General features: G+C 35.7%; 2 protein-coding genes and 1 long non-coding RNA gene across 4 annotated transcripts; all 3 read right to left on the minus strand.

Annotated features, from left to right (window-relative positions):
• Positions 1-847: 847 nt before the first annotated feature.
• LOC114541830 lies at positions 848-7108 on the minus strand. The gene is made up of 13 exons (XM_028561644.1): positions 7022-7108; positions 6183-6242; positions 5357-5425; positions 5063-5125; positions 4820-4975; positions 4293-4345; positions 4090-4141; positions 3944-3988; positions 3454-3519; positions 2136-3278; positions 1736-1853; positions 1065-1537; positions 848-912 (listed from the first exon to the last, which is right to left on the minus strand). Exons 3-13 carry the CDS (start codon positions 5382-5384, stop codon positions 848-850), a joined length of 2262 nt encoding a protein of 753 aa, XP_028417445.1. The 5' UTR covers positions 5385-5425; positions 6183-6242; positions 7022-7108.
• A 275-nt stretch (positions 7109-7383) lies between these two features.
• LOC114541845 lies at positions 7384-8716 on the minus strand. Of its 2 annotated transcripts, none has more exons than XR_003689368.1 (3): positions 8380-8655; positions 7488-7550; positions 7384-7405 (listed from the first exon to the last, which is right to left on the minus strand). It is a non-coding gene; the product is annotated as an uncharacterized LOC114541845 (long non-coding RNA). The 2 variants fall into 2 exon arrangements; XR_003689367.1 differs by lacking the exon at positions 7384-7405 and having other exon boundaries at positions 7423-7550; positions 8380-8451; positions 8628-8716.
• Positions 8717-9439: 723 nt separating this feature from the next.
• On the minus strand, positions 9440-10770 carry LOC114541831 (histone-lysine N-methyltransferase set-1-like). The gene is made up of 4 exons (XM_028561645.1): positions 10466-10770; positions 9980-10049; positions 9596-9840; positions 9440-9508 (listed from the first exon to the last, which is right to left on the minus strand). Exons 1-4 carry the CDS (start codon positions 10505-10507, stop codon positions 9440-9442), a joined length of 426 nt encoding a protein of 141 aa, XP_028417446.1. The 5' UTR covers positions 10508-10770.
• Between the last annotated feature and the right edge of the window lie 2168 nt (positions 10771-12938).

Genomic DNA, 12938 nt, shown 5'->3' on the forward strand with positions numbered 1-12938 from the left:
AGATTGACTGAAATTAATTGCAATTATGCAATGTTTATTTCGCTCATAAAATGGTATTTATAGTAGTTATATTATAAGACAATTGTACCACTTGCTCGCAAAGCGATTTATTGTTTGAGAGCAATTAATGTTAGTAAAAGCCACATATGTAGCCTTACCCTTTTTGGTCGTTGTCCTTTTGCCAGCAGAAGTTAGCGATGGCGATGTTATGTTGCTCTGGGGGAATCGGTTTTCTACAATATATAATATATTGAGATATTTAGTAACATAGAAAGTGCAATTTAGCAATTTTCGGACTTCAGATTAAAGATTTTGGCCTGAAGAATTTCAGGATTACGTATAAAATATATGCAGTATAACACACGGTTGTTGAAGGCTTTGTTGGGTATATAATATGCTGTTTGAATTAAGCAACTTTACCTGTCGCAATGAACCGAAGGTTGATAAACTTTACTAACGGAGACCCAGAGACAGAGAGAAACGTGCCTTACTAGCGTTCGTATCAACGCGCAAATTCAGTTAAGAAAGTTACGAAGTTTATTTAGATCCGGATGCCGGCTGAAGCTATAACCACTAAGGGTACATGTAGTTGCCTATAGGATTTGCATATAACCTGCCTATATATAGGTTTTGTGTGATGTATTAATGTTCATAAATTGTGTCTCCAAGAGCCTGTTAACTGAAATTGAACAGTTTTATGTCACATACACAATATATATATATATAATATATATATATATAATATATTATATATATATATATATATTATATATATACTGTGTATCACTAACCGCAATATTACAGCACCTGGATCACACCACCACTGGAATTGGTATAACAGTGTTACTTAGAAATATTTACCTTTATCTAACTCAGACTCGGCATCCTCTTCACTCTGAGTATTGTGAAAGTCTGGAATAAGATAAGAAATTTTAATTCTTCTTCTTCACCTATTCTTATCATTACCTATACTAATCAGTTAATGTAAATAATTGTAAGTTATCTGCCGTATGGCGGCGCTTATTTTGGTGTTTGATGTAATAATTTTATCATTCTGACAATACCTTGAAGTGTAATGTCCCGCAGGTTTTTCCCTTTAAATTCGTGTGCCCTCCCTTCATCGATGGCCATTAAGAGGTTACCAACTACTGCCATCTCAAGTGTGCTTTCTTGCATCCTGTAGAACTCTTTATGGATGTGCACGTCGTGACCAAGATGAGTTGCCAGCCATCCCAATTCATTTTGATCCATGTCAACGAGCTGCGACACAGTTGCCACATACTTTCGGAGGTTGGTTGAAGTAATCACGTCGGGATTTTTAAGATCAACCATTTTACATGCCTGACGTATAACATCGTTCCCTCGTAAAAACTGTTTTGAACTTCCGTCATTCACTGCGAAAACATAGGGATTTTCTTCGTTCACATTCCCATCTTCCCTTGTCCTGTTCAAGACAAGTATGGCAGCTTTTACATCAGGTGTCAGCAACACGGGAACTTTTCTGTTTCGTTTTCCAAGAATTTCCACCATGTCAAACCTAGAGTTTAATTTATTTTAGGATAATACGTCAGGTTATATAATGGGACTATAAGTTTCAACCTTTCTGGACTGTCACCGTTATACTATTATAGGTTTGCCTTGTAATGAAGCGTAAGTTGTTTTTCCGGTTTTCTCTACAATTAACATCATGCTGACTTATATAGATAATGAAAATGTAGCTAACTTTATCACGTACCGTTTGCAGAGTTCTCTTTCAGTGGCTGAAAGGGCAGAAACTATTTCCTCGTTGTGAATGTTGCCCCACAAAGGCCTCCCTTGGAAAGCATCGAGTTTCATTCGAGAAGCCTCCCCACCTGTTAACATAAAGTTTATTTGTTTAGTATAGATACATGTAACTTTGAATAATTTAATTATTTATCTGCCAAAGCTTATTTTTTCGCATTTAAAAGAACGCGAAAGTCATTTACCACAAACAAGTACATGTGATATCCAAAAGTAAGAAAGGTGAAAGTATATGTTTTGAACAAGGCAAAAATGATTTTTATTGCCCTGTCCTTTGATAAGATATTATAATATAAAATAATAGCATTGAATAATATCAGTCTCCCAGAACATAAACATGAGTGTTTTGGTACCTCTCCGTTTATTGAACATAATCAGTCTTGCTAAGGCTGAATTAGCAAGTTTCCTCCAATTTTCTTGCATAGGGTTTTTCTTCACATCCTCGCTAAGTTCCAAAATCTGCTCGTTGAGGAAAGTTCGCAGGGCTAGTAGGTCGTTTGTTATTGGCAGGAGTTGTGGCTTGTTGTGTTTTTTAAATGACAAATTATCCAGGGCTTGAGATGTTACTTTGGCGCTCCATTCTCCCTCGTACAGCTCTAGGAACAGATCGACGTCGTTTTTTGCTTCCATGTCTTTTCTTCGCAATGCCTGGCCTTTTACTACATACGCCGCTTTTTTTAAGGCATATCCGCATTTGGCAGCTGTCGACGGGGATTTGAAACGATCCGCACTGGTGTTCGGTGCTCCTGTGTATCCACCAAGATATCTTGCGCTGGCAAGATGGTTATCAAATTGTGCTGGCGTCAAACTCTTCTCAAGCGATAAAGTTGGAACACAACATAACTCTCTAACCTTTATGAGCAATCGGGCAAGAATACGCATTTGTTGTGAAACTTCCACAGCTTTTTCATTGCCGCGTTTCTCTATTAGTGTGGAGCCCACCCTTAGGATTGTTTCATCAGTTCTGACTACAGCACTGACATCATCCATCGCCATTATTGCCAAGACGTTATCTGATAGTTGTTGACTAGCACCGGATGGAAATTTATTTGCTGCCAACAACAATCTTCCCGCATGCTGCAGCTTCTTGGATTTCATGGTGTGGTTTATTTCTTGAGCGAAAGGACATTTTGGGCAGTGTCGGTATAGATCCTTTTTCTGGAAGAAACCATGACAAAACTGACAGGGCAAGTAATTGGAGGGGTCTTTATCTTCGTTTTCTCCTGGTCTCCGCATTACCTTTAGTTCACCTTCATGAACCTCCAACACTTTCAAGTTGTGGTTAAAATTACCAAGGCGACACAATTTGTCCAGTACCAACTGGCGCGTTCTGTCGTTTTTTTCGAGAGCTACAATTTCTGCCACTTCTTTTTCATTTTTATGGACTTGGAAGAGATGTCGACCAAGCTTGCCAAATTCCTTCTCACAAAAGTAGCAGGCATTTTTTTTGTCGTATACTCTTCTTCCATCTTTTTCACTGCTTGACATTATATACACTACATGCAGATAAAAAGAAAGATTGATCAACAAAGAATTTCTTAAAATTTCTTGACTACGGCGCTGACATGACAAGACGTTATCTGACTGGTTGGAAAATTGTAAGGACTTGGACTATGTCTATATAGAGAGGATTGCAAGCATCAATTGACATGCACTATAAAATTAATTTACCTCCAGATTTCTTGATTGCTTCACTAGCGCTGCTGTCAGTTCTTATTAGGGACTTGTCTGTTCCATCTAAGAGATTTGAAAAATATTTTCCGGTAAGGTTAGAACTCATTTTTGAATCACGGATACTCCGTATAGGAGTATCAGGGAGGCATTTCTCGCATTCTTTAGTACCATTAACTCGACCAACCTGCATTGCGCGCTTAGTATTAACAACTTGTTTATCTGGTTAGTCTGCTAGCCACCAATTAATCGGCTATTCGTGCATCCGTGAGTTGTTTCATTGAGACGTTTGATTTGTAATAATCTTATAGATTTAGCTAGTTTAAGACATCGTACATTTACTGTCTTAAACAGTTTCTTCAGAATTGCAAGAGATAAATAAGCAATATCCCGATACGACTTATAGCTATGTGGTATTTTTCCCTTGAATATTTCTTAGCGTTTATAGTTTTTATTCCTACAATTTTTATATATAAACTAGCATGTGTACCTTTAAATGCATACTCATCGTCATCTTCAGACTCAGAATCTTTGTCTAAAAAGAAAATATTAAACTTAGGCTTATTAACCGACTACGACGTCTGTGCGAAAAGTATTTTGCCCGATATTTTGCGATACACATGACCTGATGCATACCTTCTTCATCTGTGCTAGGTACATACTCGTCACTGGAACTTTGGCTCTCTTCCTATATAAAATATATTTAGTACTTTTTATGTTGTAATTATAAGTTGCATGCACTCGCTTTCCATTTTTGTACCATATTCTTTTTCTCGTGCATATTTCTAAAATATGAGCTCAAAATAGAAAGGCAAAATGCCCAAAACGCGTTAAAATACCTCAATTTTAGAATTAGGACCTGGGCCAGTTTCGTTTGGATGAAGTAAATTATCTGCAAAATAGAGAGAATAATGCATAATTATATAAACCGACTTCACGTAAGGAACAAATTCGGGCAGGGAATACTAGCACTAATTTATTAAAACAAATTAAATTGACAAGGAATAGCTAGGTTAACCTTACAAATAGTTGTATAGTGCGATATTCAGCATTGAGTGCAAAATTCTCAAAAATTCTATTTTTGTTGTTAATTTCATTTTTTTTAATTAACTATTATTATGCTACTCAAGTCAGAATGTTCTTTGCGCGTGTCCTATTTATGATATGGTAAGCGATCGGAGTGAATGTCCTGTGATATTAAATATGCAGCACTTGTCTCTTGTTATTCTTTGTTCTGTCTTTAAACCAAGGATTTTTTGTCAAAAGGTATATAATTGATATATAAGTGCTAGAGCGAATATAAATTGGATAAACCTAAAGGAATTTTACCGAATGGAATTTTTTCAATTAACTGACGTTCACTCACCCGTATTCTGGCATTTGAAACACCTTACTTCTTGCCCATAGCCTTCTGGCCCTATTCCAACACCGCAAAATATATGGACAGCACGATGACATGATGCGCACATATGTGCCCCCGATACCTCCCCAAAGCAAACATGGCACTGATCATCTGTTATATCTAAAGTTTGAAATTACATGTATACTACGAAGTGCAGAAAATGTCAGATTGTTTATCTTTTTTAGTCAAGTTACAACGTTTACTTACTGGTAATCTGCATGGAATGATCATCGATCTCCATGGAAACTATAGTAGATTCATTATGGTGTTCTACATGTACGTAAACATTTATATTATATTTATATATTGAATTATATGAATTATGTACATTACCTTGTACCAGCTAATCACATGCACTGATGTACCGCGTAAGAATAATTGCTTACACTATTGAATGTATATACTCCGAATATATTCAATTCCCGTGGTGTAACGTTGATGCAATAATCTTTGCTAAAGAGGAATATATAACTATAATTTATATTCTTGTATATAACTTACTCTGCTGGATTTGTCCATCAATTTCCATGGAAAATTCTGCACCGGTAGCAGAGTTGTCTTTTTCTTGTTCTATATTATATTATATAAGCATAAACTTTTTAATGTATGATACATATTCCTAAAGGAAAACATTTTATAAATAACAATATAACGTATATCTTAGGAATTAAACCGTTACCATAAGCTTTCGATCAAACAATACGTGTAACGTAATTTTTTAATGCCATATTGTGAATTGGCAGCTGCAGATATATAAGTTATAGTTGATGTGCCGTTATATTTCATATGTATCTTGTATAGAAATGCATATAATCACATTTGCATGGGATTTCAATCAGATTACACAACATATGCAATTCTAATTAGATTTCGAGTATCTATCTATATATCTATCTGCGGCCAACGTTTTTGCAAACGGGTGTATATATATATATATCTTGACTGGTTTAAAACTTGTTGAGACCTACCAATGACACTTTCCTTTAATTTCTCTTGTTTATCAATCACTGACAGTGCTTTATAATTGTGCAAAAAAGTAATGACAGTGTCATTATAAGTTTATTTTTTACTTATATAGATTTATATAGATGGTATACGAGACAAATATCAAGGGAAAATAGGGTGGCTACTTTTTGCGGATTCGTGAACAATGATATTGTGCACAAGACACAAATATGGCTGCGTTTATTTTTTCGCGTTTTCCTGTGAATATAGCTATTTAGCTATGCATGACTGCCACTCATTTCTGGCTTCAGCTAAGGTGGCTACAAATTCCCCTTAAAAACAAATGTTTATAGAATGCATTAAATGTACACTTTTTACTTACATGTAATCTGAGCGTAGTCATCTATTTCGTTGGAAACTGTCGCATCGTCATTTTCTTGTTCTACATATATGAAGGTAAACTTCAATGAAAATACACAACTACTAAGGCTAACCAGAGGTCACACTATACAGACGGGAGTTATAATCAAAAGGTATAACGGGTGCTATAATTTACGTTAATTTTTGTGGACATACATGATGGACCTTTCATAATTAAAATCGGTTTGTTTTGTTAAAAACTTTAAGCCTCTTCAAGTTGGTCATTCGAGGTAAAGCAGACATACTAATGTGAATGCACGAATATTTGGATCATTTTCTCGTTAAGCTGTGCATGCAGTATACATGCAGCTATACTTTGTTTTTAAATATTAAACTGATTTCTTTTTTTTCATTAGTTTATTTTGCCTCGTCAATTAAGTAGCCGTAGCTGTTCAGAGTTAAGAGAACGTTACATTTATATCATTTTTCTGGAAGAAATATTTTCACATCCAGTTTATATTCAGGGCATGGCCGACGGATTTCTTTTGTAAGTGTTACAAAAGAAATCCATCGGACAGAAATAGATATCTGAATAAACAGCCTCGCCCTCCGATTCTCGTTCTAGCTACGCCCCTCTTCACATCTATATACAGTGGCGTAGCCAGCCTGACGATTTAGTCATGCTACGCAAATTTTATATTATTATCATTATTCATTTCCTTAGAAATTCATTGTTTTCACAGTCAATGAACACCAAAATATTAGCATAGCATGACTAAATTGTCGGGCTCGCTACGCCACGGCATATATACCTGTCCGAGAATGTATATTATATACGTACACTAAATTTACAACACTTACTGGCAACCAGGACATGATTGTCTGTTTCCAAGGCGACAGACTCGTCATGGGTGTAGGCTTCGTTACATAGTTATAAAAATATTTCAAATGAGCACCCAACAATTAACAACAACTAAATGTCACCTCTGCATGAAATCTCTATGGCTAACAGCAATGGCTTGCTTTTTTATCAACTTATCTGATATTGCTTAGTTTTACTGCATGCATGAAAGTAGCTGCTGCCCTTGTTTTATTTTTTTATATATTCCTCAGATACAGGTTAAGAAAAGTTTCAATTGTGAAATTACATGAGCAATCACATACGTGTAATGACATAATCCTCCAAATGCCTTTGTGGAAACACAGGCGTGACACACGAAATGTTACTCTGGTTGTTCGCTTGGCCTGCAACGTAGAAAAAATTTATTAATGCTACTTTAACTGCATCTAGGCGTAAATGTCGTGCATTAAACTAACAACTACTTACTAGTAACTTGAGCATGATCATCAATAACCATGGATCCGAGGGGAGTGTCCTCATTTTGTTGGTCTACAAATCAGCGTATTTTCAATAAGCTTTTACAGAAACTAAAAGTCTTGTACCAGGCAATGTTCGTTATAGCAGGCACGCCGAAACATCGATAATTGGGGAGGCATATATTCATATATATTCGAGTTCTGCATTATTGCTTTCTTTTGAAATTGATTGTTTTTACGGTCTGTGAACTTGAATATATGAATATATATGCCCCCCCCCAATTATCGTCTTTTATCGATCTTCCGGCGTCCTCTGCGTTATAGTTTATACTCACTGAATGCTACTTAAAAACAGTTCATTGCATTGTTTTATTATCGAAATATGAATATTATAATAATGATATTTTGCAATATTGAGTTTGACTATAATCTTCTATTAGATAACGTTACTACAAGATTTTACAGTACCCCGATATGAAAATAACGCCCTAAGGCACAAGGACAAACCATGGGTGCTCTATGTGAACTGGGACTATAACTTGGTGGTCACCTTTGAAGCCAATTAGGAACCATGGTGCCATGAAGTCTATTTTCATTTTTTGCCTTCACGGCTGGCGATCGGTGCATGACGTAGCCAGAACATTAGTTGGGGGGGGGCATATTCATATATTCACGATACGCAGGATTAATTTCTTTTCAAATCAATCGTCTTTACAGTCTTCTAACATGAATATATATGAATATATGCCCCCAATTAATGATGCTGGCTACGCCACTGCTGGCAATCGCACCGAAAAAGAATAGAAAGGGACTCTGGTGCTCAATTCGGCTTCAAATTGGCTTCAAAGATGCATGTTTGCTAAGTAAATATAAACTCTATCTTTTCAGTTATTCTAACCAACCTTTGGCACTTTCATTTGCCTTCTCTGCGATCGTTAGCCCTGTGAATTTTTCTCGTTTGTGTTTTAATCGGTCTGTAGGGTATAATGGTTAATTAGAATTATAATAATTTGAATCCAGTGGTCAATTTTTAAAAAAGTATAAGTTTTCTTCAGACCGTATAAAATGGTTTGTCAAGTTTGCTAAGTTTGTCATTCATTTCGGTTGAGCTATAAAAGACATGCAAGTTTAATTTATGTCATTTATATACCCTTTTGAATTCGCCATGGAAGGTCCTTCACACCGTAATCGTAGCGTAACTCTTCGTTTTTACATAGATCCCTCTTAGCATAAATTGCCAAGTGAGGTTGACTATTAATGATGAGTCTTTTCATCAGACAATTCGCCACTCTTGCCTCGGCATCATTAACCAGTCTTCCAAGTCCGTCTGAATAAGTTGCATCGACACTGTAATATAATTTTAGTTAATATACATAAGAGTCCATAGTTGGAATTTTGTGTGTATATAAAACTCGTTTATAGTAACACGCATTTCAACCCGCAATTGTACCAACTGCTGCTAAGGCGTATCAATGCATCAGAATTCATAAAGATATCATGCAGTGAAACAAAAACTGAACAATTGTATAAGTTCATTGAAGATTGATTAATTTTCAACTTGGACATCTATAGTTCAAAGTACAATAATTGTGCTTGTGCATCTGAGGCATTTACCGTGCATAACAACAATGGAAGTTTTTTGGAAGAAAATATTATTATCCTGCCGAAATGATTGCACTTGTTGAAAGACTGAATTTTCAAATAAAATGACCTTATTTCGACCTTTCAGGAGAATTTGTTTATAGAAGCGACATTCTTCGGCTCCAGGCCGCGTAGGTGTAGCACTTTCAAAAAGAAACACCTAAGCCTGAATTTAAAACAGTCACAGCAAACATGACGATCGAGCCAATGTAGTAATTTAGGTTCAACGAAAGAGCACGTACAATACTCATTGTTTAAAAATATATTTCAAGCAAATTATTCAAACACTTAGTAAGGGCTGCCTTCCACTGTCTCGTTTTTTTACGCGCAGAAAAATTTAAATGCTTCCAAATTTTGATTATATTTAACACATGGATCAACAATTGCATACTAAAATATACGGAAAACTAGGTTCTTTCGATATATTCATCTGGCTTTATGACATATATAAGGATTTAGACTTTTACGTGCGTGTACGTGCGTATGAAAATCGCGTAAGTGAAAAGCAGTCCTAAATGTTGAAGCAGTGCTTGGATGGACGTTATTAGCCTGAACATACCACAATGAGGCATTTCCTTGTTGGAAAAAGAAAAGAAAGCTTCCAAGGTCGTCAGGGTAATTCTTCTCTCTAATGTAACCTTCCTCTTGAGAAATTAATTCCCCTTTGTATTCTAGAAGGAAATCCCCTTTGGAGAATGTTTTTGTGGTAAAAACTCCTCGACCTGAAAAATGGAATAATAAAATGGAAAAATAGAATGACTTGATAATTATATGTATAAAGTTTATGATATAAGCGTAGCTGGCAATTGCTATATGGGCCGGTCTGCCGGTCAAGAAAATTAAATTATACTGATTTAGTACCGATATCATCATCGATGTATCTTTCCTCGAGGTGTTCTTCGTCTTTAGGTAGGGAGAATTGTCCTTTTCTCTATAAGATATAAAATGCCCTCTTAATATTAGGCTGCAGTAATCGCAAATGCGGCGCGCTCATTTTGGGGTGGTGCTCAATCTGGGGCGGTATAGGATATTAAACGGTTGCAAGAAAATATGGGTTGTGTGTTCGAGTAGTAAAAACGAGTGAGCGCATGGAATGAGTGAGATTTTTTTTTGACAAGAGAACATATGAAAAATCCATATCTTCCAGCGAATGTTCCGTTTATTATGGACAAAAATGAGAAGAAACTCAATAAATTATTAATAAAAACAAAACAAAGCTGTAAAACAAAAAACACCCATTACATATTTTTTTTATTTTCACTGGTGAAATATGGAAAATATGAGTGTTATACGGTAGAACACCCATGCATGTCCATATAATATAAATACTTTTATTTTAAACGCTACCTTGTTTCTGCGTGTTGATCGCATTCCTTGGTCGTCTGACATGGTTGGTCGTTTGGCAAGTTCTTCACAAAAACACCAAAGGCAAATGGAGTTTTAAATTAGAAAATTTTGGGAAATGGAGTTTCTAAATTAGAAAACGTCAACTTAGCGATTCTAAGTTATAGAAATAACATGCTACCAAAGTTAACGGAAATGTTTACTAGGACAAATTCGATACTTCATTTAACATTACCTAATCAATTAAAAATAAATGGAAAATTTGCCTACAGGGGAGTTGTGGCTTGGAATGACCTCCCGCTGCAGTTTAATCATCGAAAATTGTTCGTATATATATATATATATATATATATATATATATATATATATATATATATATATATATATATGCATGATCTCTAACTTCCAAATTAGCTAAGTAGCGAATATAGACTATATATATGAATATTGCAGTTCAATTTCCATTAATACTATTTTATATAGTTTATGAGATAAAATATAGTACATTTTTCAACTGAAAAAAAAGTCAATTAAATGAAAAGTAAATAACGCCTTAATCAGCTCCCACATGCGCTTGACCTATAGATAATTTGCGACGAATGAATATACTGCGGTGACAACTGCTTCGGTGATTATAGCACTGTATTTTATTCATTTTGCAAATGCACGATAAAAACAAACCTTTAACGAAATACTTTGAGTAAATAAATATTTGAAACTGAACGAATAAATGTTCGTTTTTTGCTTGAAACACACACGAAAAATGGAAATATAGAATGTTCTATAGTTGAAAGCTTCGAATTCGAATATCCAATATATAATATAAAACTTCTAATAGACAAATTCGTTGGAGCATTTATTATATATGTTTATATGCAAGTGTTTATATGAAAGGTTTTACACTCACCGCCTCGGTTGGTAGGTGGGGGACATCCTGTTTACCAAAGAGGATAACCCTATAGTGCATGGTAGGGACAACGTTTATCCATGTAAACACTTTGTCTCGGCCTCCGGGACTAACTTTTCCTACCGGTGCCTGCGCAAAAACTAGGGGATAGTAAACGCTTGGTAAAGAGTCCCTATTCCCTTGATCATGTACAGCCCTTAGTGCTACGAAATGGAGGGGGTGTTTCCAATTAATAGAAAACATATTTTCATTTTTTTTTTACTTTTGGAAACTTATGACGGATTTGCTAATTAAAACAATTTTTATGGCTTTGCCGTTTTGGTTTTTTTTTAAACAGAATAGCTATATATAGCTACCTATAAATTTGCCAAATGATAAAATTGTTTGGGCCAAATGATCATAAAATGATCATAAAATGATCATAAATCATTTGGAAAAATGTAGTTTTCCTTCAATAATGCTGGTGGTATAACTAAAACCCTGTCTTTCGATTTTTTACGTGATGAGCAACATGCAGTCCGCCCGTGCAAATTCTACTAGGACTTGACTACATACATGGAAACCTTATAGTCCGAGTACCGTAAATGATCGATTAAGCGCCGCGGCGCTTATTGCAAATATCGATTTTAAGATGCGGCGCTTATTTGACAGCGGGGCTTATTCGACAGCGGCGCTTATTTCAAAGTGAGCAAATAGATTATTTTCTGAAGGCCGATGAATCGAACAAACTTTTGGTAGAGGTTACATGAAAAAGAAAGCGCGAAGTTGGGCTGGTGATTCCCGCTAAGTTCACAGCATTTACGGCGAATCGACGACATGCCCAAGTGTTAGACACGGAGTTAATTAGGAAGAAGGAAAATTTTAAACTATCAGAACTGTCATATGAGCCCGTTTGTAAGAGATATTCGACAATAAAACTTTAGTTTCAATACTGGCCGTCGTTCTCAATAGTTTAAATGTTAAGATTAACGCGTTTAAATAAAGAATCGTTTATTTCTACATTTTTTAGCGTTTATTTATATCTTCCTAAATAGGCGCCGCGGCGCTTATTCAACAGCGGCGCTTATTAAATTCTTTTTATTGAGGTGCGGCGCTTATTCGACAGCGGCGCTTATTCGAGTAGCGGCGCTTAATCGATCATTTACGGTACGCCAAAAATAGCACGAGTGCTGGGTAACACTGTTGCGACATAATCAAGATGAGACGTTTGTCATGTGTCAAGTCGTGTATTTATTTGACGACCTCTAGGTATAGCATTTCATTTTGAACTTAGGTTTGGTTGTGAGCGCTATAGAAGTGCGTTGCTGCGTGCCTTGCATGGAAATGTTGTACGTAGATATTACAGTGTTATGCTGTGGCTTTATTTATTCATTTGGCTATAGTTGTCTATATTGCTTGATGAATTGTTGGCTTGTAAGGCGTCAGTGAAGTGCCAGTTTGAATGTCATGGGAAGAATATTAAAGTCTCGCTATTCACAGCCGAATGTTTTATGCAATGTTTTCCAGCACGGAATTTGGTTTCATTGAAAGGCTCAACAGTGGCCGGTAAGTAAGATCATGCAGTCTTTT

The sequence above is a fragment of the Dendronephthya gigantea genome, unplaced genomic scaffold (genome assembly GCF_004324835.1).
Source record: "Dendronephthya gigantea isolate DGI-Jeju-01 unplaced genomic scaffold, DenGig_1.0 000311F, whole genome shotgun sequence".
Taxonomy (NCBI): domain Eukaryota; kingdom Metazoa; phylum Cnidaria; class Anthozoa; order Malacalcyonacea; family Nephtheidae; genus Dendronephthya; species Dendronephthya gigantea.